Here is a 27,053-nt window from a genome sequence, read left to right on the forward strand (position 1 = left end):
TTTGTTATATCGAAATATCAAAATGTTTTCAACAAAATCCTTCGTCATTGTATGATGTTTATGCAATTTAACTTTTATTTCAAACAATAAATTTCTTTTATAATTATATAGATTAATTTTTAATTTTTATATTATCATCAATATTTTATCTTCAAAATCTCTTTAAAATATAATATTATAGATATATTTTGTAATTTTAATAAATTTTTATTATTATATAATCTTACAAATCTATTTACAAGTATATATATATATATATATATATATATATATATATATATATTATTAAAAATTTATTTAAATTATAGTTAATTTTTGTTATAATATTATAAATAACAATAATTAAATTTGAGTTTTGAATAATTTGATTTAATTTAAAAATAAATTTCAATAATAAAATAAAATCTAATTTTTTTGACTTTGTCAAATATTCATCATAGCTTTTAGTATTCGTGAATAGTAAATTATAATAATGATCACTTTTGTTTAAGTTTTGTATTTTTTTTATTAAATTCAAAAAATATAATATTTTATTATTTTTTGTTATTTAATTAAGCTTAAACCTTAATCGAATTGTTGACGTGATGTAGTAAATCTATAAAATTAATAAGAATAAATTATAGAAATGATAACTAATGTTTGAGTTAAAATTCAGTGTAAAGTAACTAAATAGAAAAGGACTGCATCTGTGTAAGATTAGAGTCGGTTGGGGCCAAACTCAGGGACAGAGGTATAGAAGGGAGACGGAAACAAAGGTGATTGCAGAAAACACAAGCATGGTGACCCATCCAAGTTGAAGGTCATTAATGCAAATGTTCCTTCAACCCTAACCATGTCGCTTAAGTTTTAATTGCGTTTCTTGTTCCAATAATTTGGTGACAACTTTATTAAAATGTTTTAAATGAGAAAAATACTTTAGGATGATAAAATGGGTGGGTGCATTAGGTCTGAATGGTTGGCGATGTAAGTTTCAAACACAGCAACGGAATAAGAACAAAAATGCTTCAACAAACATTACCCCTCCAGCCCTTCATCTAAACACCATTGCAGCTTGAAGAGGACTCACATAGGGTTGAAGTTTGAACACGATCAGGTTATTCCGCAGAAAAGAAAGTTTGATGTTTATAGCAAGTGTGTTAGTCCAAGAGATTTTATATTTTTTTTTTGATGTTTAATTGTGTCACATCAGCAATCTATTAAAGTTCTAACGACAATTAACCCTCAATAAGCATATCTTAATTAAATAAAAACGAAAATGACGAAATATTATATTTCTTGAATTAAATGATGAAAAGTGTACCAACCAAAGTTATCAATCCCAAAACTAAACTGAACTGGTGTAGCATAGCCTAAACAAGGAGGTGGTCTGGACATGCTTCTAAAAGGCACAAAACTAAGCTTTGCCGATCAAAAAGCCTATTTGGGGACAAGTCATAAATCGACAAAAACCTTCACTCTTAAAAGGCAAGCTGTGACTTGGACCGATAATCGGTCCGGATCAGGGTCATTTAGAAATATAATAATAATATACTATCCTCTTTCAAATTATCTTTCATCTCCTGATGCTGACTGATTCCAAGAAGTTCCAAGTCTTTTGATTTTTTTCTCTTATGAATTGGCTTATAAATCAGAAACAACTATGAGCTTATGGAATTGCATTTCCATACCTATTTCCTTTATAGAATGTATGGCTGCATTATAATGCTATGGCTTTCTTCAGAATATATACCTGATTATTGCTTTTGATGGTTTTGGATTACAGATCATCCTAAAATAATAAAAATGACTGGAAGATCAAACACAAAAACATCAATTTACACTGCATTGACAGTCTTACAATAGTAACTACTCCCCCCTCCATGTCAACAGTGGCAATAGAGAACGAACCCTCACATATAAAATGATGACCAAAGCACAGAGAATTTAGTCCAAGTTCCCTTAAAAAGTTTACAACAAGAAAACTAAACCCAACCAAAGCTTTAATCCCCCAATTTATTTGGAACCAGCTACTGTAACAAGAGAAATTTATGTCCAAGTAAGCCGATATTAAAGATTCTACCATTGCCTTAATATGAATCCCCCATTCGGTCTCGCCCCACTCCTCGTACATCCTTTCTTCCTCGTTCCAGGTACATATCACGACGGAGTTCTCTTGGTGGAGGGGCAACCCTGATTGGTGACATACTTCTCTCTCTCACATCACGTGGTCTGTCATGGGGAGGAAGTGGAGGTGGAGATGGTGGTCGCCTCTCGTACCCTTTCCTTGAATTGAAGAAGTTATCCCTTCCATGGTCTCTATGTCCCCAATCCATTGGCATTGGCCTATCAAATCTACCTCTCCCCTTGTAGTCGTTGTCTATATAATCCAGCCGGTACCTGTGCATGCTATGATCGAAAAGAATACCTTCATGCCTATGTGGTGGTGGACCGGCAGCTCTGAAGTCTCGGGGACCGTCCCTAGCCCAACCACGAGGAGGAGACCTAAAGCCACCATTCATATTCCTGCGAGGTGGTGATAGATCAATAGGAAAGCGCCTGGGAGGAGCATGTGAAGGCGGGGGACCTGGGTAGCCTCCATGGGGACTTCCCACAGGTGCATAGCGAGACCTCTTGCAATTGTTGCATAACTCTCTTCTTGCAAAGTTTAAGTTTCCACACCTACAACAAGGTAATTGGTAAGAGATAAAATAAAATGTAATATGCAGGATGAAACTTTAAAAAGTATTTCAACAATAAACTGAAATTAAAAAATCTAGAAAAGTTTTGAATTTAGGACAAGAAACAGAAAAAAAGTGTCAACTGATTAAGAAAACAACAAAATGCAAAGCAAGAATCGTAAAAGTAGTATATAGAGGGAAATTTGAAACAAAATTCATGGTATGGAGGTTATATACTTACATAGGATCTGGACATATCCAGTCTCCTTCCCTAGGTCGCACATTAGGATTATTTCTAGTCAGTCCTTCACCACCGATAGGTCTAGGGCCATATCCAGTCCCATCAGCATCTCTGCTGCTACGTTGCCTGCCACCACTTGGTCCTTGAATATAAGGAGGTGAAGAGCCTCGATATCTGCCAGGATCCCTACCATTACTAAAATCACGGCTTCTTGATGGACCACCTGAGCGACCAAAATTGGAACCATATCGGTGATCTGCATCCCTACGATGTATTGGAGAACTTGAACCTGCACGAATTCTATATCCTGGAAAAGAAAAGGCCAACAGCTCCCATAGATAAGCGAATCTAATTTGAATACAAGAAAATTTATGGAAGACAAGGTGCTTATCTGCAGAGACTTATGGGCAATCAATTGTTCAAATGACCAATAAATAAAGTTCGCAAGGATGGTTACCACTGTTCAAGATCTCCTCATCATGGGTACGGAATGATAAATCCAGAACACAAGGGAATACTTGTTTCAAAAAGTTATTTACCTTTGTACTTTCAAACACAGCATTTTACCAGTATATCAAAACCAATATAGCAGCTCAGCATCAGGAAGAAAAAAGGCCGCGTTCCTAGATGCAAGCACCAAAAGTCTATCTTGTAAAACTTACATGTTTAACGATATATTTTCAACCTAATATCTGCACTATGAAGCCCAAGATCATAAATCTGGAGCCACCTCATTTGATACAGCATACGTAGAAAGGAGGCAAAGGGGAGCATCCACAATGCGGCCCACAGAGAATAGAATGACCATATACACAAGACATGATAGTCCAACCCAAAAATTATTAACCACCACAATTTACACCAAAAACCTTCATACAAATTGCCTTAATAAAGAGTAGTCGTCCAGGCAACAATGCAGAATTAAAGGATCAAAACCACCTAAGATATCCACCCATGAGGAAATAGAAATTAGACCATAAGCCAATAGGCACCAAATTTTCTGAAAGGACAATCTCAGCACACTGTTTGAAAAGGTTCTACCACCTGAAACACGAGTTCACTTCCCTATACCTATATATAACTTGATGGATAGAAAGTAAAAACCAACAGGTTTTCTTCCATCCGCAAAGGAGCAACACAAAAGTTACCGACCACTTATAGTGCTAAATGCTTAAATATTCAATAACTTTGTCCATCAGCTCAACTACCCAATTGAACACAAAATAATACAGAAACAGACAAGAAACCTCATGAAGATAGAATATAACATATGAAGGATATTCCACAATACCCCATTCACTTGTCAAAAATTACTAGTAACCCCAATAAATGTATAAGTTGAAAACAATAAAGGTGAAACCTAATTATCCCTCCAAGAGGAAAAACTAAAATAAAAAACAAGCCAAAAGCAAGTAGATTCCACCCCAAAAGTTTATTATAAATTACCAGATGTCCAGTATCGTTATTGAGCACTTCCATAAATAAACAAAACCAACAAAAGTCAGGATAGATAGAGCTCCACTCCCACAAACAAAATTTGTTATCATGGCCTGGTAGATTCCACCCCTAAGGTTTATATTAAGTTACCAGATGCACCAAACTGTCCTCCATTAACATATCCTGATGCCATCAAACACAGTAGTTTTTCCAGCCAAGAGATCAACCTTACCACTGAGCAGACCCAAAGCTAGCCATATAATCCACTTAAGGGCTGAGGCTGTCATTAGTCCAATTTCCCGTATGATCTTTAGCTAATATCTTGAAAACTTGACCCCATACCTCTTAAACTGGAAATGAAATTAGCATTTCAAATTAGACGACCCTAAACCTCTATCAAACCCAGCTCCATGGTAACTATCTTCAAATTCTTGCTCGAACCGACAAGTGACAATAGCTTCAAAACTGAGATGCAATATTGTCTTTAGTGCAGCGGCAGAAGTCTATTCATCATGCCCAACATATAGAGATGGCATTTGGCACAACCCCCCCCCCCCCCCCCCAATACAAAAAACCAACAATTAACTCCAATAATCCAAGATTGCACTCACACCAACATGCCTTCATCAAGACCCAAGTTCTTGCAGGCAACACTCACAGCTGTAACACACAACAGCAAATTCATTTGCAACTCGATACTCCATAAGGGTACTAGATCCACAGGCTCGACATGCAATATAAGGAAAAAAACAACAGGTACAATCTTAACTGTAGTGCGAGTATTACATAGACATTGGAAAAAATCATTGAACTGTAATGTCACCAAATAATGTTTACAAAATCTAATTCAGCAAGAACATTAACAATTGAGCATTTAAAAATGGCTACAAGAACCAGAAGCAAATACATCATATGGAAACATGGTACTGGGAACTAAAACATGTAAAACACTGGAGTTTACATGACATTGTAATACAAACAAACAAAAAAATCCTCTTACACAAAGATGTATTAATAGAAATTACAAATACATTGCAGTCAGGCTGTTTCTCTCACAGCTTAATTTCCCCTGTCAAGAACATGAATCATATTCTTGTCAGGCGCCTCCAAATTCATTCACTAGCCTATTAACTCCTCAATAGCACAATTCACAAATAAATCTAATGAAAATGCTAATTGGCATTCAATTTAAATCTTTAAAACTCACCAATTCCTATGAAGCTCCAACATAATCACACAGTACATTGCAAATTTCACATGTACGTTCTAGGGTTTCAACTTTCAAATCACGATTCATTTTAATTTCAATTAAAACACCGATGCAGAAGTGATTTGAACTTGACGTTATAAGTAGATTAATAAAAAAAACAGAAACAAAATCTAACAAAAACACAATAATTGATTCGACTGAAAAGAGAAAGAAGTAAAACGATTCCATGAAAAGAAAAGGACTAACCAGGTTCATCTTTGCATCGATCAGTGCGAGAATACGGATGCGGCTCACGCCGGACCTCTCCAGGCTCATAATCACTACCACCACCCCCACGGCCTCGTCCTCCGTCGGCACCGCCATCAGCTCCGTCGCTTGCCGAAGGCCCCACAACGAGGCTGCTAATGAGTGGCTGGTGATGCGATGTCGTTTGGTCCCTATCTCTAGACCCCATTTCTCTCTCGCTCTGTTTCCCTTATCTAACAGCCGACGGTTAAAACTACGGAAACTCTACACTGGGGATGAAGTATATAAACCCTAGCGCCACGTATCTGATTTTTCTGCCATGGAATTTGCGTGAGAAGCGAGAGCTTTTACTAAATTTTGCAAACCCTCAGTTTTTTAAAAATTTTGAAAGCATCCCGATACTTCTTAAATTGTTTAATTTCTTCCCTCGAATTTTACTTTAATTATCGATAACCCCCGTTAATCTCTGTCTCTATTTTCTCCATTTTTTATTATAAAATCCATTACTAAAGCTGGCATCAGAGTAGTGGTGAGCATAACTCGACTCGACTCAAAAAATCGATTTTTTCTACTCGACTCGACTTGAAAAAACTCGACTCGAACTAATTTCAAGTTGTAATTTCATAAACTCAAATCGAAAAAATTTCAAGTTCAAATCGAGTTGTAAAATACAACTCGAATAACTCAAATTTTTTTAGTAATTAGTAGATTAATTTTAAATTTTGACTCGAATCCATTGACTTTGTATGATATATGTAAATCACATATAAGAAATACATATGTATTGTATATGGTTATAAAATACCATTTAAATTGGAATCAAATAATGTCATAATATTGTCAACATTTATAATTAAATTTAAATGGAAACTTGAAAATTTAACTCGACTCGAATTTTATAAACTCAACTCGAAAAAATTTGAAGTCAACTCCAAGTTATAAAATAGGACTTGTCAACTCGAATAACTAAAATTCTTTTGACTCGATTCGACTCGATCGAACACTCACCCCTACATCACAATTTAACCCCGTACCACCCCATTTATAAAATAAAAAAATATATATCATAATATTATTATAAAGATAATTTGTTTCATATTTTAATATAATCTTTAAATAAAAATAAAAATCATTCTTATAATTAAAATATAAAATTAATAAACATCTATAATATATTTTTCCATTTCACTTATAATCATTTATCAAGCAATTTTATAAGGGTAAATTATATAAATAGTCATTTTTGTTTGAGTTTCATATATTTTTTCTCACTTAATTCAAAAAAAAATATAATATTTTGTCACTTTCGTTTCGTTTTAATTAAGATGTGATTACTGAAGGTTAACCGGTGTTAAACCTTTAACGCTTTGTTAACGTGGCACAACAAATATACAAAATTCAAATTATATCATTTACACGTAGATATTACATGGATTAAGTTTTGGTCATTTTCCTTTCATATTTGTACACTGTTACTCACCAAGTTTAAAAAAATATAAGTTTTTGGTTACTTACGTTATCGTTTTATTAAGTTCTACTCTCTTATGTTATCATTTTATTAAGTTTTGGTCACTTGGACGTTGAATGTCATTAGTTCGATGACGTGACCCGTTAGTAAAATAATTTAATTTTTATTTTAACCTATACACTTTGGACAAAAATTAATTGTGGGTCTTTTATAATTCAAATTAGTTTAGGGACTATATTTTAATTTATTCATTTTAATAGGTTTTCTTCCCAACATTATTGTTCTTCATCTTCTCTCTACTTCTTCTTCGTACATCTCTACTCCGATACTCCATTTATCTTCTTTCAATGTCACATCCCGATTTAGGGACTAAATTTTTTCTTGGTGCAATTAAAGATCAAATATCCTTTTCTAGGAATTCGGATCATATTCGGTGAATTTAAGAAACTTATTAAGGATTAAATTGAACTTTAAATAAAAGTTTGGAGCTAAAATTGAAACTTAAAAGAGATTAATGGCCTTTTGAGTCATTTTCCCTTTTATTTTCTGAAATTTAATACTTAAGCAAAAACTACAGTTTATGCGTATAGAAAGGTTTAAATTGGTAAATTAAGGGTTGTTTAGTTGAACCTTTACCAAATAGGCCAAATAGGCTAAATTGCTGTTGTTGTTTGTTAATAAAATAAGTAATAATATTATAAGGATTGAACCCCCAACATTTAGGCATTAACTAGTTTAATTTGTTCAGAGAATTCTAAAACTCCTCTCATTCTCATCTTACCGTTGAAGCTCTAATCATCGTTCGCCCAGTCATGGTGTGTACCGCCTCCACCACTATGATCACCATTGTCCAGTGACCAAAACCCAACCTTTCCCTTGTCGTGTAGCATGGTTGTTGGCTGTTGAAGTCGCCGAAGGTTCACCGAAAAATAAATGTTCATTGCTATTTTTGGACGACTCACCGTCAATGAATCGTTCGTGTTAGACACTGTTGACACCATGGAGTTTAGCTCGTTGTTGCTCATTGACCAATGTCTATAACTTCGCCATTGCAATCGGCGTCAAGAATGGTGATCAATAAAAAGTTTCACCATTTGATGGAGGTGTTTCGATCGATCTCCGTCGCGAAAGAACGATGGCAAGTGACTATATTCTCCAACGATGCAATTTGGAAAGTTTGGTCGTCCCCTAACTACTAGGGACGCCACACGCACCGCCCTCTATGCGTGGGCATTGTTCTCAGCCAAGGATCTTGGAAAATCGGTTTGGACCGGTCTGAATTCGTCTAAACTAATCTGGACCGAGCTAACTGCCTGAGCCAAGCCACGAATCAAGTGAGTAGATTGCCTGAGCCAAGCAACAAATCAAGTCGAGTTGATCACTTGAGCTGAGCCATGAACCAAGACAAGTCGCTAAACAAGCTGGGCTGACCGCCCAAGCGGAGTCGCAAACCAAGTCGAGCCATCGTTAACTGTTGATCGTTGTTGACTATCATTGACTTTTTTGAGACCTCATATCCTATTGTTTTTTGATGATTTGTTTTTAGGGTCTGTTTTACCAAATTCAAGCATGATAAGTTGTGTTTTAGCTTTTTATCTTCCAATTCGATCTGATATTCATGTTTAAATTTCGTTTATGATGTAATTCATTTTGCCATGTATCTAAGATGTTATAGGACGTTGAATTCAAGTTTGAGAGAGATTAAATGAAGTTCGAATGGTAGATCAATGTAGTTCAAAAATTGAGGTAATACATTACTACTTTTTCCATGCTTTATGAAACATATTGGTATTGTCTGGTGCATGAATGATTACGATTGACCAGCTGTGTATAGTTAATTATTTCAAAACTTGAGCTGAATAAGGTAAAAAGTTAGTAAACTGAATAAGACTTGGATGACTCGTGTAAGAAATTAGAAGACTGATAAGAAATAATTTTCAGTTATGTGATTAACCCGTAAAGCAATTAACCTTAGGATCCTTAAAATATGATTACTTTCGTTAAAAATTTTAATGTTGGAAATGATTGGATAAGAAATTACCAAATTTCCTTGAGATGTAGAAATATCATGAATTACCTTAATATTGAAATTGATCTAAGAACTCGTATCGACCCGATAAACTTACTAATTTCCCTGTTAAATCTCTAACCTATTTACAAAAATTGTAGTAGTCAATTTATAACCTTCGAGTGGGTAAAAGATTTAAAATACCTAATTTATGGAACAAACACTCGAAGACTAAAATTACTGGAAACAATACATATGATTAGATCAAAAAAATAACCAAAATACCCTCTAGCTTCGAAATGACTAAAATAACCTAAAATACTAAAATGATATAAATACCCTCATGAACTAGATTAAGGAGACTTTTGTAGATAAGTTTTGAAAGTACCAGTGAAGTTTTAAATGTTGTAACTCTCATAAAGGTTTTAGAGAACAACTTAGGTATGCTGGTCATCCCTGTTACTATTACAATATGGATCTGCATTATATAATGTAGCGCGGTAGGGGTGTGTATATTTGGATATAAATATTATTCGATCCGAAAATTTCGGATCACTAAAATTGTGATCCGTATTCAATCCAAAAAAATCAGATATCCGAATTTTTGGATCGGATATTCGGATATCCGATTCGAATATAAACTTTAATTTAAAAAATAATTTTAAATTTAATATTTTAATGCATATTGATAATACAATTTCCAATTTTTTAAGTGAGAAATACCATTAATACAATTTCCAATTTTTTAAGTGAGAAATACCATTAATTTCTTTCCTGATATATGAAAAATAGTTTCATAGATATATTTTTAAATTTTAATACTTTGAAGATGCTAAATTTGTTTCATAATATTAAAGTATTTTCCCTCCTTTTTTCATGCAATATTTCATTAAATGGGGTGTAATAAAAAAAACATAAGAGAATTGCTTTCAAAACGTAGTTTCCAACATTCTACTTTGGGTGTGAACCATTGGACAATGGAGGAAGGCTACTACCAGGGCGAGAATTTTAAAAGATTATCATTTAAAAGTTGGATTAAAATTTTAACATGTTGGGAGCGCTGGATGGGCTGGATTATTGGGTTATCTAGTTAAACATTCCTTAGTGCCCAATTTTTTTATCGGGTTTGAATAATCAATTTTAGCCAATACGTATCCAATTCGAGTATTTGAATTTTTTTCAGATATCCAATCTGAACTAACTGAAATTGAAAAAACGGATCATATATCTAAATTTTTGGATCAGATCAACGGATCAAATCGATTGGATCGGATATTTTGCACGTAGGCAATAGTAAAAAATGAATTTTCATGAAATGTTTATGTCTGAATGGTAAAAATTGTGTTATTGAAGTTAGATTTGTTCGATGAGACTTAAAAGAATGATAAATCATTAGAAACCCTGAATATTATAAATTATCATTTTAACCTTATTAAACCAAATTACCAAAATTTCTCTCGATAACAAAATGACTAAAAAGCTACTGATAACCTAAATAATGAAATCAATCTTGTTATATCCAAATCTTAGTTAATTCTTTTGTAAAAGTTCTTGAATAACCTCTATGGTATATTCAAATTCTAAATGTTCCTATAGCAACAATTTCTACATGTTTGATTAAATCACTTAGCTATCGAATCTTTTTAATAGGGGTCTCATTTTTTAAATCTGATCAATTTACAAAAGATTTATATTTCCTTTCCTGATAACTGCTAAGTTCATCTAAAAAATAATTGGATCCTCTAATGTATTCTCTATGAACATTGATATTTTCTCTGTTTTTTTCAAAGTATGGCTTTGTTATTAAAAATAAAAATATGATATATGATTTCTATTTTCGTTACAAAATATCTATATCTGGCTTATGATTATGATATTACTATTTCACTATTTAATTCGTTTTATATTGAGGTATTATACAAGATCTATTATGGAGTCTCTATGGGTTTAGCTTCGATCAAGCTAGTAATTCATTATGGACTTAAGGCGATCCTTGAGTAGACACTTAGGCCAATAGGCCTAGGGTAAAATCTTATAGATCATAAGGTACTCCCTTAGGATGGCTCATCTGCTTTTCGCATAGGGTAAGTTCTTATGGACCTGAGACTCCCCCTCAAGTGGACTCCTGCGTTTCGGCTAGGGTGGGTCCTTATGGCCCAAGGATCTCCCTTAGGTTGGCTCGTTCACCCAACGGGACTGGAGGTAAGTCCTTATGGATGTAGTTCTAGGGAACAACACAAAGGTGTTCGTTTTGAGGGTATTAATGTGATTTTTAAAATCTGTTTGACTGAATAAACTAATACAATTTTTAAATTATTTGTACACTTTTCTCCGTTTTTGTTGGAACACACTAGATTTACTCTGTTACAAGTTTTTTAGTTACAATCTTGCTAACTACTCCTTCAGGAGGTTGCACGAGTTCATGTATGGTGTCTAAGTGGGACCAGGCCTATTTTACTAGTGCATTAGTCAATCTGTTGCAGCTTCTGGTAATATTCCTTACTTGGACAGTCCAATCCCCAGCTATCACTCTATCGATGTGTTGAAGGATGGTTAAATTCCTTTTCTTGTTATGTTTATTGTTTTTTGATTTAACTGCTTCACTACTATCCGATTTCAAATGGATACGTCTGGCTCCCAATCTTCAAGATATCTTGAGTCCTTCAAGAATTCTCTACAATTAAATGTAAAACAATTTATAAATGGGAAAGGAGAAACGATTACCAACCTCCTCCTGCACGTATGCAAGTTTTGCCTTCTTCTGTTGGTACTCAGGTCTACAAGATTCATTAGAACTGTAAAAAGTAGAGGACGAGGCCCCTAAGTTATTTCTCTTGCTAGTTCCAGCCTCCATATCAACTTTATTAGGAGCACCAGCCGAACCCGAACCAATAGCATCACCGGAGACCCCCTCGGATGTGTCACAAACTTTAGAGGGATTAGAGTTGGTCACATCCTATAGGTTAACTACAGTGGCAACAAAGCTCCCATATCAAGAATGAAAGCAGTAGCTAAAGCGTAAATTCCTTATTTCCTAGTCTAAAAAATCCAGGTCAGTTTAACGTAAAATAAACTGCATTATGCACGATATGGTAAACTGCACAAAAAGATTGGATGAGAATATAGCACAATTGTTGCAAGAAAATTTTCACATAAACAGAAGGGCCTTTAATCAATTTGTGAAGGATATTAGACCCTGCTTATTGACAATAATTGGGTTAATGTCTGAAACGCTTGCATGTTTTATTAGAAATCAAAAGCAAAGCAAATCCAAAATAAACGTTACTTACAGAGTTTACATTAAAAAGAACAATTTACAGCAATATGAAACTTCCATATCTAAAACCCTAAATGAAATTTTATAATATAAACCGAGTAACCCTAAAATATAACTGCTAAATGCATTCGCATCCGGATTTTTCAACAAGAATTAAAAAGAAATAAATAAATGAAAGTGGGAGGGGAAAAGCAATCCTTGCCTTAAAGAACTTGATTAACCAATAATATGGGCGGATGAAAGCGGCGGGTAATCCGAGTTGAGAGGGAGGATTGTGAATCAGTGAGTTAGGGTTTTAAATAAAGAGAGAGAGAGAGAAGAGATCGAAGCTCGAAACACAAGCGGCGAGGGGGAGAGCTCTAGATGGCGATCAAGCGAGAGAAAGGGAGTTTAAAAAAAAGGTTTTTTTTTCTAAAGGAATAAAGGCAGAGGCGAAGACGAATATATATATGAGGAGTAAATTATGAATTGAAAAAGTACGAGTTTATAGCGGCGTTTGTATAAAAACACCACTAAAGTATGAGTCTATGCGGCATTTGTTTAAAAATGTCACTAAAGTACGAGTCTATAGCGGCGTTTGTATAAAAAACGCCACTAAAATACGAGTCTTTAGCGGCGTTTATTGGAAAAACGCCACCTTTTATCTTTCTATAGCGGCATTTTTTTCAAAACGCCGCTAATGTTTATATTTACTGGCGTTTTTTTAAAAACGCCGCTATATGCAAAATTTTATCGGCATTTTCGTAGTAAACGCCGCTAGATTATAAACTTGTTGTAGTGTAATTTTGTTTCAAAGGTGGAATATATACATAGTCTTCTCGTAAAGCCTCGTATCTAATGGCTAATGTGGTTCCTTATAGCTCTACCACACACAGCCTCCCCAGAAGGGGTTTTGTGTGCCCCATCTGTATTGATTTTTAATCAATTATCTTCAGGAGTTTGCCACTTAATTAGGTTAGGGTTCTTTTTAATCGGTTAGGGGCTGTGCGGTTTGTTCCTTTCATTTATGATTTCACGCGTCACTCTTCTCCCTTCTTCAACGGTTTCCTTCATAAGTATCTCTAAATCAAAGAATAAAGTGTTTCTTTTCTTCTAAATAATCTAGAGAATAATGTTGAAAAGTGTTTTCCAATCACCAATCTTCTATTTAACATATTTGCCACTTTCAATATTTTCCACCAGCCAAGAATAGAGGTTATCTGAGGAAGTTGTTTAGTTTCTTCGGAGTAACGATTTTCTTCCAGACCATGTAAGCATCTGAACAAGTTCTGAAGATATTGTTAAGGTCCTCCACTTATGTACCACATTTAGGAAAACCTGTTTCTACCGTCATATGTTGTCGTCCTCGCTCTATATTTGTTAGGAGACACTTTCTATAGGCCCACCAGAGAAAGATTTTAACCTTTGGTAAGCTTTGATATTTGGCTATGGTTTCGTATCTTCTGTCTCTATTTCCTTGACCTTTTATGCATGCTTCATAAGTAGTTTCAATTGTGAAGTGGTGGTCTTTAATTTCTGTTCAACCAAGGGTATCCTTTCGGTGTCGATAGATTGGTGTAAGGATAGCTTCCACGTGTATCGTAACCTCCTTATTGAGAAGGTGTTTAATCTCCCTATTTCTAGCCTTCATCTCTGTTGACGAGTTCGTTAGTTTTGTTATTGTTGCCTATTATTATGTTTGGTTGAACACATTGATTTTGGAGAGGTCCTAGATTCGAAACCCAAACATCACTCTAGAACTCTATACAATTACCATTACCTAAATTCCAAGAGATGTTCTCAGAGGGATTCCTCCAAATTTTCTTCAAGTTGTTCTAACGATGAGAGCAATTCTTCGATCAATTAACTGTGGTAAGGTTTCTCTTACTCTATATTTATTGTGTAAAATTTTCACCCAAAGCTGATTAGTGTTTGTAAAGTTGTAGCCTATCTTCGTTAGAAGGCCTCGTTCTAATGTTTGAGTTTTTTTAACCTAGGCCTCATTCCTTGGAACTTTTGTAGAGATCCCCCAATTCACAAGGTGGATACTGCCACATTCCTTAGATTGCCCCCACACAAAATTACAAATGATCTTTTCTACTTTGTCATAAACTGTCTTTGGCAGGGTTGTCGTCTGCATTTCATAATAAAGGATAGAAGATATGATCAACTTAGATAGGAAAAGCCTATCGGTGAGTGTGAGGCTCTTTTCATTCTAATCAGATAAATGGTCTTGTACTTTCTGGATTATTAGTTGGTATGTAGTCTTGGTTACCCTTTTGTGTAAAAGCGGGAGCCCGAGGTATTTTCCCAAGTCATCCACTTCATTAAAGCCAAAGTTCTTGCTTATATCTTTTCTAGTATGGCTAGCCATGTTTTCTTGGAATAGTAAATGTTCGATTTGGTGTTGTTAACTTTGTATCACATGCTTACATATAAATCATGGAGAACCTTCTTGATGATTTTCATTTGAGATAGATCAATCTTCACAAAAAGAATTAGGCCGTCAGCCAATATATACCAAGATGTCTTCAATGAATGACTACTCCAAATGATCAAAGGCCTTTTCCAAGTCGATTTTAATAGACATCACATTCATTACATTTCTTTTTGCACATCGAATGAATGGTTTCGTGGGTAATGATAATGTTGTTTGTGATGGCTCTTCCAAGAACAAAGCTCGTTTGATTATTCGAGACCAAGGTTGAAAGAACATTTTTGATATGATTGATGATAACTTTGGTAATGATTTTGTACACAACTAATCATAGACTAATAGGTTTATATTGGGATATAAATATTAGTTTTTTCATTTTAGGGATAAGAATTAGGAGGGTTCTATTAATAACTGCTTCCATGTGGGCACCAACTATAATGATCTTCACAAGGTTGCATATGTTCCTTCTAATAATGTTCCAATTTTCATGGTAAAACATTGCATATACTGTCTACCCCAGGAGTTTTAAGAGATCCCATTTCAAATAAGGCAATTTTGATCTAACAATCTTCGACCAGTTTTTAAAGTTTGTCCATGTGATCCTTTAGAATCTTAGGAGAAGAGCCTTTAGTATTATAAGACACTACCTCAATGAGAGAGCTAGAGAGAGGGTTTTTGAAGAAATTGACTGCATAGCCTTTAAGCTACTTGTAGATGCTTGTTTTTGTCCAGAGGCTTCGTATCCAGTACACAATACAAATTTGGACCAATGGAAGCCCAAATCTGCCCAAAACAGTAGTGTTAATTCCAGTCTAGTCCACGTGAAGTCCTGCAAGACATGAACAGTTACAGGAAGATTAAAAAACAAAAAAACGTGGATGCCATTTTTGAGGGAATTGATCAAAAACTGAAAGAGTTGGTTTTTAAAAGGAAAAAACTACTGGAAACTGGGAGGAAAGAGGAAAACGACGAACCGTTGACAATCAACAAGGAGGACCAAGCAGAAAACACAAAAGAGGGGGAGTTTTTAAAATTTTTTGGGGGATTTTCAGAAAACCACTGTAAACGAAAAGAGGGGGGAGCATGTTGGTTCTTTTTTGACAGAGAATAAAAAGCATTGTACAAGGGTGGATTTTTCTTTTTATTTGAAAGTCAAAGGAAACGGTGGAACTCCCTTTTTCATTGAATCAAAGCAACGTATAGAATCAAAAGGGTATTTGTTTTCAATTTCCATTTTCCATTGCTTTCATAATATTCTGAATTGTGCATATGTTTTGAATTGAAACCAAGTCAAAATCATAAAAGAATAGTAGTATATTTACATTAGTGATCGAAGCCATTTCCAGTGATGGGAGGTTAAAGGTTGCGTTATTAAGGCGATTAGAAACTTGTTAGTTTAGCATCCTTGGGTCGATTTAGGAGATTATCTTTAGAAAAAGTAATCTAGAAAAAGCGTTTAAGAGTTAGAAATGGAACCTTGTCCATAGAAACGAAAAACCCAAATGAAATTTACATTTCTTTTCATCGGTTTCCTCGTTGAGCGAGAGATGACGGTGGTCGAGGCTGATATTTGGTGAGCGATCGAGAGGAGAGATAAAAAATGAGTAGTCGGGTTTGGATTTCTAAAAAATAATAGAAAAAGAAATTCATGGGCATTTAGAAATTAGTTTGTTTAAGGTCTTAAAGAAAGAAAAGAGAGTGTCATCGATTTACCTTATCCACCGAAAGTGTCGTGTGATCTTTGAAGGGTATATAGAGCAAGAGGTCTTGAGCGTTTCGGTTAACCGGTGACGGCCAGGCGAGCGATTGGAAAGGGTGAAGCTTCAGCTGAGTGTGGGTAGGAAAGAATGGAAAGTGAAGAGCTTGAGCGGCTGGGTATGTTCTGCTTAAAGTTAGGCTAGTTTAGTAGTTTAATTAGGTTATATATTAATTTGTTTTGGGTAGATTAGAGTTTAGTCACCATGATGATTGGAGTAAATTAGATTTTAGGCCCTCACAATTTATGATTAGTTTTACAAAGCAGTCCCTTTCTAGTGTTAATTTTCTTGTTTCGTTTCAAATATACATGAACTATTTATGTTATTTTGCATATTACCTTAGTTTAAATCGAATAAAATAGGATAAATTTTATATCAAACCCTGTAATTTATGCATATTTTATATTTAGGTTGATGATTTAGTATTTTATGTTTAGGTCACTGATTTATTTCTGGTTTATAAATTTAATTTTACTTACATTTAAATTTAATCATTACATTTATGTATATATACACTTTTTAAAATCTATAGTTTAGCATGTTATGATTTTGTTTTTATATTTAGGTCACACGTGTACATAATATGTTAATATGCATAATTTATTATTTTTAATTAAAATATACGTATATAATTTTTTGTATGTCACGTTGTATGATATTTTTAATTTTGTTTAATTAATTTTGGCATGATATCCTTTTTTGCACGATTCACATGGTAACCTTATTTGCATAACTCGACATATTACATAATTGGATTAAGGGTAATACACTTTTAATTTAAAATTGTTTTAAGTGGGTTGTCATAATGTATTTGAGGTCCACTTTTAATGATTTTAAAATAAAAGTGTATCCCATTAGTGACGCCTAAAAATTGATCCATCACTTAAAATTTGGGAATGGAAGAAAAATAAATGTTCGGCTATTTAAATTTATCGAGAAAAGATTGTTATAGCTTTTAAGATCTGGTCTAGATATTTGTAAATAATCAAACATTCTTTATCTTTCTAAAACGACTTGGTAATTTTAATTTAATTTATTTGGGTGCTTTTGAATATTATTAAATTCACATCTTTATTTTATGGGATCAAAAATCAAATTAAGTTCGAATTTGTAAAGTTCATTGCGAAGACGTTAATTAATCGACTATGTATCGATTTAGGGCATTGTGGGGGTGCTAATCCTTCCTCACACGTAATCGACTCCCGAATTCATTTTTGGTAATGCATACCTCAATTTGTTGTTTTAATTAAAATTAATTTTTATTTAAAATGACAAAACGTTTTTTGGGTGCCCAATCACACCCTAATCAAAGATTGGTGGCAACTCCTCGAACCATATGTTTTTATTTTTAAAGAATCCCATATTTTTTGAAACGAGAGGTTTTTTAAATCGCATTTGTTTTTAAATTAAAAATCAATTGAAAGAGATAAATTAAAAATTGATGTGGTTTTCAAAATCTCACCTTTTAAGGAAAAATCGTTTCGACAGCTTGGCGACTCCACTGGGGATTTTTTTTAGAGAGTCAGGTCGATAGTCGATTAATTAATTATCTTTTCAATTGAAAATTATAAATTCGTTTTAATTTGGTTTTTGATCCCTTGTTTGGTTTTTAATAAGTTTTGTTTGTATTTTGATTTTTTTTGATTAACTAATAAATAGTTGTACTGATCTGTTTGTTAATGGTTTCAGATTAATTGTGTTTTTTGGGAATTGATTTTGAGTGCTTTTATTGTGTGTTTTTTCGCTTTTCCTCACACACTGCACATCTGCATTTTCATGACATGAGCTAAAACCACGCTCCGTCCTAATTAAGTAGGAGTGAAAGACTATGCCCTCGTGTGGTTTTCACTTTCGCATGGGATAGTGGATCGCTCCTGGAGCTCACGCCTTATGGTCCTCGTGATGGTAATCACCTCCGCATGGACATAAGGAGGTGTGTTCCCTCGAAATTGAACTCGATCCCCTAAAGCCTGTGATAGGCCAGGATTGAGGGTTCGGCAGCCCAAGGGGGCATCACAAGGACAATTCGAGAACCGATTACTTTAGAACCGAACCCATCATATAGTGAACATAGAGCCTGAATTTAAGTCGAGCCTAACCCGAACCTTAAGAGTCCCGTAAGGAGGGTACACAAGGAAAAGCTTTTTAAGTCATTTATTTTTGCTTTTCGAATAAATGCATGCGAACTAGAAATCATGCGGTTAGGTTTATTTTTCTCGAACAAGCATGCGAATTAGATAACATGCGGTTAGGATTTTTGTGAATAACAAAGCATGGGGTAGATATCATATTGGGTAGAATCTACTACAGCATGATTGGGTAGCCAGCATGTAAGGGTAGGTTTTATTTAATGATTATGATATTTATTATTTTGTTGCTGATATTATGTGTACTAACCCATTTTTGTTCTATGTCTATTTTATTTTGATTTTATTGCATTCGCATCTTCATTTCATCACAAGGTGTTAATTCGCAAGTGATTGACTAATAAGAAGGTTGGTTATAATGAGACAAGAAATTCTTAACCATGTATTCAAAATTAGGAGGTTCAAAGATGTTCAAATGATCCATGAAGAAGGACATCCGATGAATGAAGAAATCTGAAGCTGATTGAAAACTTCCTTTAAAGGAGTGAAGGCCAAGATATTCCCTCAGAAGATAGATACAGTTATACCAAGGATGAGAATACCCTTCACAAAGACATGAATACCACTTCGTATTGAAAGTAAAAATAGAGACCTCAAGATTCAATTTAAGGACATCTGGCATCATCAAAGGTGATAAAATACAGTGACAACTTTGGGTGCAATGTTAGATTCCATGAAGAGTACAGCTCAAGAAAATGAAGGAATGAAGAATCATATTTATATTTTGACTACACGGTGTACTGAATTCTTGTTGTCTAAATGAAGATTGTTCTATGGTGGTCACTTTTGGAATTAACACCTTGTGCATTTGCATTTGCATTTGCATTCTTATTAGCATTAATTTATTTATTTTTCTATTGTTGCTTTTTGTCATTTTGTTATCTCATTTGTACTAACTTGTTTCTATATTATTTTTTCTCTTTGTCCGCATTGCATGATCATGACATATTCAAAAGGTGTTGATTTGTGAGTGGTCATCATAGTAACAAGTTTTCATGACGGACAAGGGGTTTTGTGATCAAACAGACTATAACACAGTCAAGAAATGGCATCCTGAGAAAGCTTCAAAAATAGTGGAGAGTTGCACACATAAAGATCATATGTCTGACGAAGAGCACAATGAGATAAGAGAGATAAAAGAGCAAATGTCCAAGATGATGGAAAAATAGATGTTTTGTCCAAAGGAAGAGAGACTTTTACAAAAGAAAAGAAAGAACTCAATGAAAATAATCTCGAGGTGTCAGATAAGCAAGGGACTACTTTAGAATATGTTGATTGTAGTCAGTATGAGAAATCACGCACAATCATTGTTCATATCAACAAGTTGTTTGGAAATGCCAAGGAAATAATGACAACTATAGAAGTACAGAAGGATGAAAAGAAGACATGCAGTCAGAACTCATTGGTGTTTGATAGTTTACTTCCAACATCAGGGGAAATAAAACTGGAAACTCCAATTCAACCCAAGTTGAGAGATGGCTCTCATTGTGATTCCATCCCAATATCATATAAAGAATTGTATGATGAACTGTTAGAAGCCCGAGAAGTGGCCCCGCATTATGTGAAACCTTTGCAGCCTCCATATCCAAGTTGGTATGACGTCAACGTTTGTTGTGAATATCATGCTGGGATTCAAGGACATTCTATTGAGAATTGTTCTACCTTCAAAGGTTGAGTCAAACTTCTACTAGATCATGGAGTATTGGAGTTTGAATTGAAAGGACAATCTAGTTTGGTAACAGATTATCCTACCAAAAGTGATCAAAGGTAAGGGTATTAGTGAGGACATCCAAGAAGAAGATTGTTTGCCAAAGTACGGAGCTCAGATTCGTCATTTAATAAGTGAAAATGATAAATTGAGCAGAGAGATAGAATCCATACGAGATGATTTTCAAAGGATCAGTCAAGCTTTTAAATTTGCTGGTATAGGAAATGTCCCAGATGAGTGGATAATAGGAGTCGCTAAACTGAAGAATGACGCTGAACAGTGGAGAAGGAATTGTAAGGTGCAAGAAGGTTGAGCCAAGAAGTTTTCTCATGATTTACAAATTGAAGAAAAAAGACGCAATATAGATGTTGATAATTTGGGAAGATATCAGGCCGAAATTCAGACGTTGAACATATCCATTACCAATATGGAAATCTCATATCAGCGCCACAAGCGGGAGACTGACGCTGAGCTAGAAGCCGTTAGAGCCAAGAACGAGAAGTTGATGAAGATTTTAGATGAATGTAGTGATCTTATACAAGATATTCATAACCACAATGACTTTCTTACAACGAAGATTCAACAGCAGTGTCTACAGCTATGAGAATCGACACTCAAGATAGAGAAAAGAGACAACGTCATGAAAGAATCTATGACCCAAGCAAGCAATGTGGCTCAGAAATGGGTTGATTTAGCTGGCTTTGTAAGAGAATTGAAGCAGATTGACAACTTGACCCCTGAGCATGAGTGGAAATTAAATTGGCTTTTGAAGGAGATAGAAAAGTTCGGAGTGAAAGCTGTCCATTATATGTAAAGTTTGTTTGATGTACCGAGACCTTTGAGTTCAATGAAAGTTGTTTTAATATGGTCACTCTGGAATGACACCTTTTGTATTTGCATTTGGCATTTGCATTACATGTATTTATTTAATCATTTTACATGCATTAATTCTAAAAACACAGAAATAATTTATGGAAGGTTATGTGACAATAATAACAAGATCATCCATTCATACTACTTCCTCATCGTCATGAATAAGAAAATGAAAACAATGGAGCAATCTCATAAAGGATCACAAGATCAGTTGCAAGAGCAGTTAGTCGGATTACAACAAGATACGAAGAATCAAGTATCGGGTTCTTTGCAAGGCGTATCGAATCAAATGATCCAGGTACTGGTACCATAGGCTGCTGGTAAAGAGAAAATGGAGGATAAAGGAAATCAATCTCATCAGACTGGTACATCAAGAGTGATAATTTGCCCTGGAGCATCTAACTCAGACCTAGGAATGAGCCTCATCAATTTTGAGCAATTTGAAGACAAATTCAGGTGGTTGAATGAAGACATTAAAGATATGAATATTGTTAATGCCCTTCACAAGGATTTAGAAGATAGAGAACTCAGTTTGGTCCCTGATTTGGTCATCCCACATGAATTTAGGGTGCCTAATTTTGAGAAATATTATGGAACTAATTGTCCCATAATTCATCTGAAGATGTTTTGCAGAAAGATGGAAGGGTACCTAAATAATGACAATATATTGATTCATTACTTCCATGATAGTCTTGCTGGGCCAGCTATAGTATGGTATAACCGTTTGAACAAAGAACAGATCAAGACATGAGTCAACCTAGCTGATGCTTTTCTGGGACAATATCAATATGTTAAAGGCTTAGCCCCAAAAAATCATGACCTTCAAAGGATAATAATGAAAGCTACTGAGAGCTTTAAAGAATAGGCCTTAAGATGGAGAAGAGTGGCAGCACAAGTTCAACCTCCTTTGTTAGAAGAAGAAATATCATATATGTTTCACGATTCTCTTCCATCTCCTTTCTTTGAGTTATTGCTGGGAAAGTCGATGAATAACTTCAAGGATCTTATGATAGATGGGGAGTTAATTGAGGATGGAATCATCAAAGGAAACTTGAAAGACACTTCTAAATACCCAACCGATCAAAAGGAAAAGGCTGACGAGGTGAATGAATGTCACATCCAGAGCTCCCACAACCGCAAACGAAAAGGGGCAGCAGGTTACTCGAGACGTCCAAAAAAAAGTCCCAAGATCAAAAAATGCTTTGAAAGTGTTCCAAACTCCTATCTCAAATCTATATCCCCATTTGATTAAAGGTCAATACCTCATACCGAGGCTAGTGAAAGTGCAACCAGACCCTTCTGCTCACATCTATGATCAAGATAGTGTCTGTTATTTCCACTTGGGGGCATTAGGACATTCTACGGGAAATTGTAGGCCGCTTTTAAAGGAGATAGAGATGCTTGTGGCAAATGGGACATTAACAGAGGAATTGGTGGAACAGTGGATGACAAGCTTGAGTGGGGCATCAAAACACATAATTTAGCATCCGTTTGAGTTAAGTACCACGACATTAGATGGGTAATGGGGCCTCCTAGTTATGAAGAGATCATTTCATCTATCATGAAGCTTTATTCCATTTGCAGCATAATGTTTGAACATGTTTTTTTTTTACTTTCTCATCAGTTTTTTGTAATGATGTTTAAATAAATTCATATTACTTTGAGGATGGTGAACATTGAATTAAATTTACGATTTGAAATTATTTGAATATCAACTGAATTAAAAAACTCTGTAAATGGTCAGAGTTATTGTTCTTTGACAAAGTGACATGATTGAAACCTGATAAAACAAGGACCATGAACCTTACCCCCATAATATACAATCGAACACTATACAATTTCTTGCAGGATATAACATTCTCCTCTTATAAGGGAATGAACAAGAGGCTTGATATTCAAGTATGCATAGGAACGGACAACATGGGGCATCTTTTGTGTATGATGTTACAAAACTGACTAGATTTCACTTCTGTTGATGATGTTAAATGATTATTATGATCTTTATGGATGTAATAGTCGAGTAGATGAGTCTAGTTTAGGTCAGTTGCTTGGGAATTGAACTCTAACGATGAAATTTTCTAACTTTCAACAACACCTAGACTATGACAGGTTTTCTTGACAAGCTTAAGAAATTGAATCCGTATACCCAGATTATAATATTATATGTATACAATAAAGCTTGAGTTGTCCCTCTAGAGCAATTGGTTAAACGCCCCGGCTTAATGGATAGAATTCAGCTAGCCTGATAAAAATGATTATATTATATCTATACAATAAAGTTGAGCTATTCCGCTAAAGCAATTGGTTATAGAGGAAACTCGGAAGCCCTGGCTTTATGAATAGATTATATTCAAACCATGACCTTGATTGGGTACTTGGCAATTCGGTGTATGCTCCACTGTGATTGTCAAGTCAAAGACTTTGTGATGAGATGAACCCTTCAGCTAGCCTGATAAAGGCAAATTACAATAAAGTTGATTTCAACTAGCCAAACAATGGCAAATTAAATCAATTTTATGAATAAGGAGTTTCAGTAAAGATGGACTAAGGGAGTTAAGGAACACCTGTTATTGTCAATTTCACACGAGCACTCAGGAATTTCATTTTTAGACCGATATTTCTGCACTGCCTTTGTTAGAGGAGTCTACGAAGCTTGAACAAATGGAAGATTTCAGAGAACTGAAATAGAAATGTTCTAGAAAGTCTAGTAATGGATTATATTGGTTGCGTCATTTTGTCTGCATCCGATTAAAATACCAAACCAAAAAAGAGAAGCATGTCGCGACGTCACAAGGACCGAGAAAGAAATTACATTTTGGTGGTCGAAACCTTAGAAAATATTAAAGAGCTATTGATTCTTTTTCGATTATGAGCCTGAATTAAGGGGCAATGTTTTATAAAAATTCTTTCATTCTTTGATCCCTATAATAAGAGAAAAGGGAAAAACATTTTCAAAACATGACAGTTTCAAGTGTGAAAGGTCATTGAAGCTGATGAGGCTCATTATGCCTCTATTGGAGAAAAGGAAGAAGCGATTCCAGAACATGAAGCATTCCACAATCTTGAAGTAAATGGTCCAAGAGAACAAAATGAATGAAGAATGAAACTTATAACATTTCCTTATAACGTTGTCAATTACCCATCAAAAAGAAGATTATCTCATTATTCAGAAGGGGCACATATTACAACTTGTATAAAATGCAAGACATTTTGTTAGAAGAATTGATCAATTCTTAAGTGTTTATGACAATGTGAAGAGACGCCTTCAAACTACTTGACAACACCACTGTGAAGTGACACCAGAATGAGAACATTCAAATTAGGATATATTGGACACGAAGAAATCCATGAGTACCCACTTTGGGGCATTACCAGAAACCCAGATCATGTTGGGATGACAAGATTCAGACCAAGAAGATTTTGAGAATGAGTCTCACAACTTGAAGTGTCAGGGGTAGACCGTTAATTTGAGCAGAGCTTACCTTGTAAAGAAAATGAATCGAGCATCAATCAATGGCAGAGTCCTAAAAGAACAACCCATAAAGCGTAATTGAGCCAAGGACAGAAATGGGGTAACACAGTGGTATTTCTGATCATATCAAGAAGTTGAGAGAGAAAGCAATTTCTCTTAAATAAAGATAGAAAATGAAGGCAACAAGAAGATAGAAGAAGATCAGAAGGCTCTTCAAAAATGCAAGTTGGAAATTATGAGTTGTTATACGGATATCTAAAGTAAACCCCGGAGAGGAATGATCAAGTAGAAGAAGATTAAGTTTGCCACTTTGAAGTCAAATGAAGATAAAATCGACATTTATGCATTCATTAGAACATCATTTGCATAAAAGAAAATGCATTACACTAATAAATTTAATTGCATTCGTGTTTCATGCATAAACACATGGTTTTGATAGATCTTCCAGTGAAAAGAGAAAATGCAGGATGTTAAAATCCTAACAATTGAAAGATAGAAGTTAGACATCAAATACAGGGAATCATGTTTAGAGAGGTAGAACCCGAGAAACGCAGGGGTCAATCCACAGAGGAAGCATTGCTTTGAAGTGGGGCACGTGGACCGATCATTAAGTCATTTTTATGAAGTGAAATGAGGAGGATTTCTCATTAAAATATGAAATTTAAGATTTTAAAAAACAAGGTTTCTTACCCAGTAAACAATTTAAGTCTTTCGGGCCATCAGTAAGTCTTTCGAGCATGATGATGAAATCCTTCGGGTTATCTGTAAGCCTTTAGAGCAAGATGATAAGTCCTTCAGGCCATCCATAAGACCTTTAGGTAGGATGTTTTCACATGAATTTGAAAAATAAGAAAGTGATGTTTTAAGAAAATGAAACCTTTGAAAACTAAAAAGGTGATTTCCAAAATTTCACACTTAGTAAGTCTTTCGAGCATGAAGATGAAATCCTTTGATCCATCAGTAAGGCTTTCGAGCATGATGATTAAGTCTTTCAGGTAATTTGTAAGCCTTCACCGAAGAGTAATGAAGCAAACCCATCAGTAAGTGCCATCAGTAAGTCTTTCGAGCATGATGATGAAGTCCTTCAGGCCATCAGTAAGTCTTTCGAGCATGATGATTAAATCCTTCGGGTAATTTGTAAGCCTTCACCGAATAGTAGTGAAGAAAATCCATCAGTAAGTGCCATCAGCAAGTCTTTCGAGCATGACGATGAAGTCATTCGGGCCATCAGTAAGTCTTTTTAGCATGATGAGGAAGTCCTTTGGGCCATTAGTAAGTCTTTCGAGCATGATGATTAAATCAATCTGGCCATCAGTAAATCTTTCGAGCATGATGATTAAATCATTTGGGTCATTTTTGAGTATTTTGAGCAAGATAATAAATCCTTCGTGTCATCCATAAGTCCTTTGGGTAGGATGTTTTCACACCAAGGTGATAAATCATTCGGGCAATTTTAAGCCTTCTCGGAAGAGCGTTAGAGCAAGCCATCAGATTATCAGATGTGGGAGGAAAGCGAAGGTTCTCGAGTACAAAGAAGTGGATCAATTGATTAAAAAGAAATGCGCACGAGGAGTCATTAACCAATTCAAGGTCCCAGGAAGAGAGAGGTTCAGATGGCAGCTGAGTCCAAGAAGATTCTCATATTTAGTTATTGCGAGACAAGCTCCCTCAAGAGAAATGGATTCTCAAAGATTCTCTTAAATTTTAAATTTTTTGAGTATAATGTTTTTCAAATCTTCAAGCATACATTAATGAGTGGCAACGTTTGATTTTCAGGTTTAACCTTCGAAGTTGAGCCTTCATGGGAGAATAGTGTAGCAGAATCATACCAGAAGATTGTTCGATTTTTACTCCCTGAAGCAAGAGGGAGGACTGTAGGCAGAAGATTGTCCGAGTTTTACTCCCTGAAGCAAGAGGGAGCGAACCCGTAGGCAGAAGATTGTTCGAGTTCTACTCCCTGAAGCAAGAGGGAGCGAACCCGTAGGCAGAAGATTGTTCGAGTTCTACTCCCTGAAGCAAGAGTGAGTAAACCCGTAGGCAGAAGATTGTTCGAGTTCTACCCCCTGAAGTAAGAGGGAGTGAAACCGTAAGCAGAAGATTATTCGAGTTCTACTCCCTGAAGCAATAGGGAGCGAA

General features: G+C 35.0%; 1 protein-coding gene across 1 annotated transcript; it reads right to left on the reverse strand.

Moving 5' to 3' along the window:
* Positions 1-1,796: 1,796 nt before the first annotated feature.
* Positions 1,797-6,172, reverse strand: LOC120144861 (pre-mRNA-splicing factor cwc22-like). The gene is made up of 3 exons (XM_039158824.1): positions 5,792-6,172; positions 2,899-3,205; positions 1,797-2,658 (listed from the first exon to the last, which is right to left on the reverse strand). The coding sequence occupies exons 1-3, from the start codon at positions 5,997-5,999 to the stop codon at positions 2,067-2,069; spliced, it is 1,107 nt and encodes a 368-aa protein (XP_039014755.1). The 5' UTR covers positions 6,000-6,172; the 3' UTR covers positions 1,797-2,066.
* Positions 6,173-27,053: the final 20,881 nt, after the last annotated feature.

The sequence above is a fragment of the Hibiscus syriacus genome, unplaced genomic scaffold (genome assembly GCF_006381635.1).
Source record: "Hibiscus syriacus cultivar Baekdansim isolate YM2019G1 unplaced genomic scaffold, ASM638163v2 tig00110890_pilon, whole genome shotgun sequence".
NCBI lineage: Eukaryota > Viridiplantae > Streptophyta > Magnoliopsida > Malvales > Malvaceae > Hibiscus > Hibiscus syriacus.

Excerpts from the sequence above, each read along its gene's own strand:
- LOC120144861 (XM_039158824.1), bottom strand. The coding sequence starts at position 5,999 with ATGGGGTCTAGAGATAGGGACCAAACGACATCGCATCACCAGCCACTC. Across the intron at positions 3,206-5,791 it reads TCGATGCAAAGATGAACCTG|GATATAGAATTCGTGCAGGT; the intron begins GTTAGTCCTTTT and ends TTTCTTTTCCAG. Across the intron at positions 2,659-2,898 it reads TGGATATGTCCAGATCCTAT|GTGTGGAAACTTAAACTTTG; the intron begins GTAAGTATATAA and ends ACCTTGTTGTAG.